The sequence below is a fragment of the Triticum dicoccoides genome, chromosome 7A, assembly GCF_002162155.2.
Source record: "Triticum dicoccoides isolate Atlit2015 ecotype Zavitan chromosome 7A, WEW_v2.0, whole genome shotgun sequence".
Classification (NCBI taxonomy): Eukaryota; Viridiplantae; Streptophyta; class Magnoliopsida; order Poales; family Poaceae; genus Triticum; species Triticum dicoccoides.
In genome coordinates this window covers 34800310-34808404 of record NC_041392.1, presented here as the reverse complement: position 1 = coordinate 34808404, position 8095 = coordinate 34800310, and the positions used below count along the sequence as shown (strand labels likewise).

Genomic DNA, 8095 nt, shown 5'->3' with positions numbered 1-8095 from the left:
GAGAGTCATGGCCGTGCCTCTCAGAAAGGGAAAAAAATACGCATTTTCTGTTTTTTTCCGCGAGAGTCACGGTTTTGCTTCCGTGAGAAGCATGGTTGTGCTTTCGTGAGAGTCACGGCCGTGCCTTTCAGAAAGGAAAAAAATACTCATTTTCTATTTTTTTTCTTTCGCGAGAGTCACGGTTTTGCTTCCGCGAGAGGCACGGTTGTGCTTTCGCGAGAGTCACGGCCGTGCCTCTCGGAAACGAATAAAAACGTGTTTTCTGTTTTTTTTTCCTTCCATTAGAGTCACGGTTTTGCTTCCACAAGAGGCACGGGTGTGATTTCGCGAGAGGCAGGGCGTGCCTTTTTCGGAAAGGAAAAAAACCGTGCTCCCGGTTCGGTTTTTCACCCGGTTTTTTTATGAAAAAAGTTCGTCAAAACCTATCAACATGAGATCTAGTTTTGAAGATCTCGACGCGAGGAATCCAATGATGAAAACGGTTCGAGATTTGGACGCACGGTTTAAAAGATAAAATGTTTTGAATAAACGGATCTACGAAAAAGGAAAAACTCGCAGGTTGCGACAAGTGGCGCGCTGCATGTGCGCCACTTGTCGCAACCTGAGAAAATGAAGTGTTCTTTGCAACGAGTACTCCTTAATTAGTGATTTCGCTATCTCAACCACTCTTGGTCCAATTAATGATTAGTAAGCGTGTGTAGGCATATGCAGTTGCATGGCCCAACTCACGTAGAGAAGGAAGGGGGCGAGGGATAAAGCCCGACAGTACCTAATACAGATACGTCAAGTGAAGCCAGCCCATTAAAAAAGTGACTGACCTGAAACAAAGACCAGTCAATTCTAAGCGCGGAATAAGAGATGCCACGAAACAGAAAGAAGTAGGAATCCAAAACAACAATCAATAGTCAGGAAAATTGGCTGACCCAAATTCCATTTTCTAGCAACTTACATATAGCTAAAGAGAAGCAATGTACACACATCACTTATTGTGGTTTTTGCATAGCAATCATCGATCCGAGCTTAGCATAAAAGTCATGTGTGAAACATTTGTATGCACAATTTTTTTCTTTCACTCGAGTGCAAAAAGCCCAGCCTTTTATACATTAAAAAAATCATGAGTTTGAAATAAATCTCCAATTTAAAATAATATTTGTGACTTAAAACAATCTTATTGTATTAAAAAATGGCTCTGAACTTGAGTCTTCTTGAAAAATTAATTAATTAATTAATGTTCTTGGATTTTAAAATGATTTCGAATTTGAGAAAATTTTATCACATAAAGAATCTTCTTGGATTTAATAATGATCACAAATTAGAGAATTGATCGAAATTTTCGTCTTATGCACCATATATTTAATAAATTATAGACCATGGCAATTTTACTTTTCAAACATGCCAATTTACTTTTTGGACCATTGCAGTTTTAGTATTAAACAATGGCAAATTTATTTCCATATCATGACATTTTTAATTTTGGATCATGGCAAGTATGAAAAAAAAATTGTATCATGGAAAATTTCACAAAAGATATTCATCTTAACGCAAAACTCCAAGGGAGAATTACCATGGGTATAGAAAATATTTGTTTTGCTTCAAATCACTGCAATTTTGTTATTGTATCTTTTTGGTTACATGGCACTTGTAAATTTTTATAGTGTTTTTTCATATAGTCTCATGGCAATTGCACAATTTTTTGGTTTTTAAAACATGGCATTTTTTTGCGCCCAACTATGTATTTTTTACATGGCAATTTTGTTGATGACCATTTTTACAAATACAAATACATGTTATAGGAACTAGCCAATTTTTTCCTGCATATTCATACCTTGTTGGGCCAACAAGAGTCGTTGGAAAACTCCTCCCAATGCGAACACATAAGTTTGCTTAGTCGGATCCCTGTAGGCGAATGATTCTTTCGATGGGAGTTGCTCCTAGACGGAACGTCAGTTCAGCATTCAGATCCTTATTAGAAATACCGCTCAAGTGGGCATTTCGTATTTGACGTATGATGCGTCAAATTAGCGTGGAAACAGACACAAACGATTCTATTGTGCCGGCTCATTTTAGGACGAGCACACAGTTTTTCTATTGTTTCTTTCATGGTTTATTAGTTTTCTTTTGGCTTTTATATCTTTCATTTTCATATTTATCTATTACTCCTTTTACTTTTTTATATTTCACAAACTTTAAATTTTTACACACATTTTAAAAGTTATTTTTTTTCAAAAATCCTGATTTAAATAGTTTTACTTTTCCAAAAAAGTTTTGAATTTTTAAAATTTGTTCACACTTTCAGAAAATTTGCAATTTTTTCACATTTTCAGGCAATGTTTAGAGTTTTGAAATTTGTTAAAAATTTCGAAAAAATGATTGGGTTCTTTAAAAAGTTTATGAAGTTTTTTAAAATTAAATTTATTAAGGTTGTTAAAAAATTCAAAAATTGTTTGCCTTTTAAAAATTGTTTACAAGTTTTAAAACCTTTTCTTTTCGCAAAACATTTGCTTTTTTCAAAAAGACTACTACGGAGGACCGTGCTACCACAACCACACTACAGCAACTAGGCGATACTGTGCCTCATGTTATAGTACCAGGATACAGTTCCCCATCTACAGTACCAAGCTCCAATGGGTCGGGTGCATCGCCGGGCCGCCCTTATGCACGTGCATAACTCAGTCTTTAGCAGGCAAAACGCCTAGATGTTGCTCTATATATGGGCCGGTCAAATAGCTTCACAAATTACTTTGACCGGTACCGATGTAGTTATCCAAGTGTCTAGTCTAGATGTTCTAGAAAAGTGTCATGTCTAGATTATAAGTAATAGCACCATAAATACCGATGTAACTAATTATCCCTTGTCATTAAAAAAGTAAAACTGAGCTATCTACGTCCACCTAGAATATTTTGGCGCCCTCAACCGCCTGATCAGGCTCATGATGCACCATATCGTTTTATCATCCTGCATAACCTGATTGCCCTCGTTTTCCGTGCTACCTCAATTGGCCCAACCAATGTCAAATGAAGAAAGTCCAAAACATGCCTTGAAGTGGTAGATGAAAAATAAATCAAAACTTGAACTTTGAATCCCAGAAATTGGCACTCCGAACTTGTAATCCCGGTCTATTTTGGACCCTAGACCTATTTGGCACACTAATACTAATATATAGAAATAGATATCTAGAAATAGAAATGAACTAATATATAGATAATCAAAATTGAAAAGAACTGTCTTTTCTGTATACTTTCCCAAATTAATTCCTAATCCTTATTTTACAAGTTCTTAATAGTTCTCTTTTCTTATTTTGAATGCAAATACCTAACTAAATACTAATAAAATTCTTTGTTGACAGCAATCTATGCTTCCCACTTGTCCGGCTGTTGCTAAGCAGTTTTGGGATACTAAACGGACCTCCCCAGATGGTAATCTTAAAGTGGCCGATTTACCCTCTTTTGCAATGAGTTTCACTACAGCACCTGCTGCTCTAGCTAATTGCCCTTGACGGAAAATCAAATTGTTCTTCCGGTTCAATGAAGACTATGCTTACTTTCCTTTCTCTTACCGGTCTGTGTTCTATCATGGACCTGTATTCCGTTCCTCGAATCGAGACTGGGAATACTACCACCCCGACCGGATTACCTGCTACTCTTACGGACAAGAAATTGGGCCGGCCACTATACCACAACAAGAATTCATGAAGTTTAAAAAAATGTTCGCGCATTTCTAAAATTGCTCAGAGGTTAAAAAAATGTCCCTTTTTTTTATTTTTTTGGCATGAATTCAATTCCTTTTGTGTTTTGGAAAAAATATTTGGAATTTTGAAATTCTATTGCATTTTCAAAAACTATTCATGATTTTTAAAAATCACATTTTTCAATAAACGTCCAGAATTCCAAAAGTTTTTACATGCTATGAAAAATGTTTCAGATTTTCAAAAATTGTGCAAATTGCTTAAATAATGTTTCTGGAATTTCATAAATTTTTGAAAAACTCGGCATTTCAAAATTGTCCACAATTTTTTGAAGGAATGTTTTGATTTTTTTTCATAAATGTTTTTATATATGAATGTGTTTCTGTGTTCTTATATAGGCTGCGCTACCAATCAACACCGGTGGTCGTTAGGGCGAGTGGCTACCTGCGTACCTCGAGTGTGAGGTCGCTGGTGTTAGTCCTCATATGCTTTGTGTAGTTAAAATATGTATTTGTGGGAAGTTGTTTTTTTGAGGAAGATTACCGTGTATTTTGGGAAGTTTTTCTTTGAGCAAGTTTTTTTTGGGAAGTTTAAAATAAAATTCCGTTTACTAAAAAATATACATGTTTTCGGGAAGTTTTTTTAGAATGTTTAAAATAGGTTACTGTGTTTTTTAGATAAGTTTTTTGAAGATTTTTTTAGGGAAGTCCAAAAAATGTTACCGTGTATGCCAAAATATGTTTTTTAGGGAAGTTAATATGTTCTATTGTTACTAAGAAAATATACAATGTGTATTTCGAAAAATATTACCGTGTATTAAAAAAAGTGCTGAAAATATGTCTTTTCATTTTTTTACATAATGTATTTGAAAATTGTCCAAAGTGTATTAAAAAAAATTTGTAATGTTTTTTAGAAGTATTTTAGAGAAGTTTAAAATTATGTTTATTGTCATAAAAATTGTACAACATATATTTCAAAAAATGTTACCGTGTATTCATAAAAGTGCTAAAAACATGGATTTAAAAAAATATATACTGTATGTACTTTAAAAATGTTCAAAGTTCATTAAAAAAATCATTACACATGTGCGCTAAAAATGTACATTGTATAGTGAGAAAAAGTAGACATGTGTAAAAGAACCAATTAAAACTAGCAAAGAAAAAAAGTAAAGAAAAAAATACAAATAAAATAAATAAAGAAACAAAAGAAAACCAATAATATAACGAAGAAAAAGAAATAAAAACAAGTGAAAGCAATAATTATAACGAAGGAAAAAAGAAAACCGAAGAAAACAAATGAAAAATCAAGAAAAGCAAAAGGAAGAAGGAGAAATAACAGACAGGACAAGCGAACCTACAACTATGCATGAGCTGCGTGAGCGACTGCATTAATGGGTTGGCTCGACTCAGTGTACAAGGTAAACACTCTCAAGGTTCAGAATAAACCGGGATTGATAAGTTTAGAGTGCCAATTTTGGGATTCAAAATTCAGTGTTTGATTTAGCTTTCGTCTATAAGTTTAAGGTCTATTTTGGACTTTTCCATGTCAAATGGGCCACTGCTCCTCCGGCTTGGGCGGTTTCTGGTGAACCAAGCGATGGAGGCATTGGGAATTAAGGGATGGCATCGAACTACATTCTCTACATGGGGTGGAGCCATGTAATATTCAAAAGCGACCCTTAGGAAGCGGTGCAGCTATGCAATTCTCCGGATGATGATCGGCCCGGCCATTACTGTTATATTAAGGTTCAAGTTTAGAAGGGGTAAAACCGATGAAACTGTCATAAATGGGTAAAAGAGAAATTTGCTCTATTATTCGTGATGCCTAATTTTTGTTATCTTATTACCACTTTGCTTGGAGTCTATCCCATCTCATGTCACAGTGAACACTATATATACCCAAACATCTCAAAGATACAAGTTCTCAATGTTTGAGTAATTTTGATGAGTGGACACTAAGATCAGCAACGGGCCAGGATGGACGGTACTTGTTACGAAATTTCCACGCTGTGGATGAACTCAGCTTCAACAACCGTTGCAGATTCTTCAGGTGGTTCGCTTTCTTCTTCCATTTCCCCGGTGATATCCTCGAGTGACATCCCTTTGGACTCAGGCAAGGCAAGAGTGAACATAACTCCAACCAGATTGCACCCTGCGAGCAGAAGAAGAGAGCTCCGGATACTCGTATGAGAATACTGGAACCAGAGAACACCGATGATGGCACCACACTTTCCCCCGGCAGCAGATATGCCATTACACGTCGATCGCAGCCGCGTCGGGAAGATCTCTGTGGGAAGGATGAAGGTGGTGGAGTTGGGGCCGAAGTTTGCGAAGAAGAGGATCAAGGCATACATGACGGCGAAGCCTGCGTGCATGCTGGGCTTGGACCAGAACTTGTAGGGCGCGGCGAGCCCGATCATGAAGATGGTCATCATGGTGAACCCCATGAGCTGGATCTTGATGCGGCCGATGCGGTCGACGAAGAGGACGGTGAGGAAGTACCCTGGCAGGGAACCGCCAACCACGATGATGGCCTGCGTGCGGGCTATCTTGTAGGTCTGCTCCAGAGGGCTCATCTGGATTGCGTCTCCAAACCAGCCGATGTCGCTGAAGATGTCCTTCATGAAGAGATTGAGGGAGTAGAAGACGACGTCGAGGATGAACCAGCACACGGTGGTGCTGAGGAGCTGGCGGCCATGCTTGTGAAGGAACTCCATGGAGAAGAGACCGAACTCATCCTGCTTGACGATGGCGTCCGCCTCCACCTCCGACACGAAGTTGATGTCGAGGATCGCGGCCATGTCAGATGCCGCTAGCTTGAGGTTCTTGGCGACGAGCGCCGTGTAGCGCGCCGTCTCGGGCATCTTCATGCGCCAGTAGTAGGTGAGGAGGGCAGGAACCGCGCCGAGCATGAGTACGATGCGCCACACGTAGTCCGCTTGCCCAAGCTGATCAGTCTTGTATGCGGCCGTGTTCTTGAATCTCGCAGAGAGCACCAGAACAACAGCCCCAGCAGCAAGGTTTCCAAGACCCTTTTATGCAGGGCAAGTATAATAAGGTAATGATTAGAATATTATCTTTTACTAAGTTAGAGATCTTCAACACGCGCACAAAAGTTTCGCGCACTAAAATAGTTTTAGCGCGTCACTATAGCACTTTTAGCGCGCCGGACCCAACATTGTTTTCCAGATGCTCAAAAACGTGCGTCCAAAAAACACGCACTGTAAATTGTGAAGCGCGCGCAATTCGGCGCCATAAATTTGGAGCATGTGATAGCGTTTGTCAGCGCACACCCAACGCTTTATAGCGCGCGCACTATTTTACAGCTTTTGCTATAGCTGTCCGGCTGAAAAAACCCGAATTTTATTGTGCGGAGCAGTTTTTTGACGCCTGTTGAAGATGCTCTTAGATGGGAGAAAAGAGAAGGAGGCTGTAGATTAAGAATGTGATGCAGCACAGGCTTCAAGAAATATTGTGATGTTTTACTTACACACCTGCATAGCAAAGACCGCTGCAATGAAGGCGCCGCGAGTCCTCTTGTTGGCATACTCCGACATGATAGTCGCCGAGAGCGGGTAGTCGCCGCCGACACCAAAGCCGAGCCAGAAGCGGAAGAAGCACAACGTGGCCACCACGCACTTGGGCTCGTTGTGGAAGGAGAGGCCGGACGCGAACGAGCACACCACCATGAGCTTGAGCGTGACGCCGTAGATCCGCTTCCGCCCCATCCTGTCGCCGAGCCAGCCGAAGAAGAGCTGCCCCAGGACGGTGCCGCAGAGCGCCACGCCGCTGACGGCGCCGGCAACGTTACCGGGGAGCCTGCCGTCCGCCGAGTGGTAGTAGATGCGGCCCAGGAGGTCGGCGATGAGGGAGACCGAGAACAGGTCGTAGGCGTCGGTGAAGAAGCCCATGCCGGCGATGACGATGGTGGTGAAGTGGTACAGCTGCGTCCCGGCCACGTCCAGGGCCTCGAGCACCTTGATCTGCTTGCGAGCCCGCCGCGTCTCGCATTTCACCGACGTCACCGCGTCCAGCACGCGGTACAGCATGGCGCTCCCGGCGCCATGGAGGTGGCAGAAGAGGGAGCTGCAAGCGTGCCTCCGCGCAGGCCAGGTCGTGAACATTGTAGCGGTAGTCTCTCGGGAAACCAAGTGCTTCATGTTTGCCATATATAAAACCGCCCGGTTGTCTCCGTTCTTATTTTCTACAACTGGACGAGTGTCCTCTGAAATATGACTACGAGGGTCCCTCCCAGCTGGACGAATTGACAACTTTGCTGACGAACTTGCTGCCGTTGCTATGCTTTGCTGACAATGGAAGGCGACTGACAGAATGAAGACGACGACAGTTGTTCCGTGAAATAAAAGGGGGACGGAAACAACAAGATCAGAATATTATCAGAACATTCAG

The 8095-nt window shown here is 40.8% G+C and overlaps 1 protein-coding gene across 1 annotated transcript; it reads right to left on the bottom strand.

The window, feature by feature from the left end:
• Window positions 1–5676: 5676 nt before the first annotated feature.
• On the bottom strand, window positions 5677–7809 carry LOC119332981 (putative inorganic phosphate transporter 1-13). The gene is made up of 2 exons (XM_037606042.1): window positions 7180–7809; window positions 5677–6717 (listed from the first exon to the last, which is right to left on the bottom strand). Exons 1-2 carry the CDS (start codon window positions 7807–7809, stop codon window positions 5677–5679), a joined length of 1671 nt encoding a protein of 556 aa, XP_037461939.1.
• Window positions 7810–8095: the final 286 nt, after the last annotated feature.

Coding starts and splice junctions, on each gene's coding strand:
- LOC119332981 (XM_037606042.1), bottom strand. CDS start 7,809: ATGTTCACGACCTGGCCTGCGCGGAGGCACGCTTGCAGCTCCCTCTTC. Junction 6,718..7,179: donor CAGCGGTCTTTGCTATGCAG/GTGTGTAAGTAA, acceptor CCTGCATAAAAG/GGTCTTGGAAACCTTGCTGC.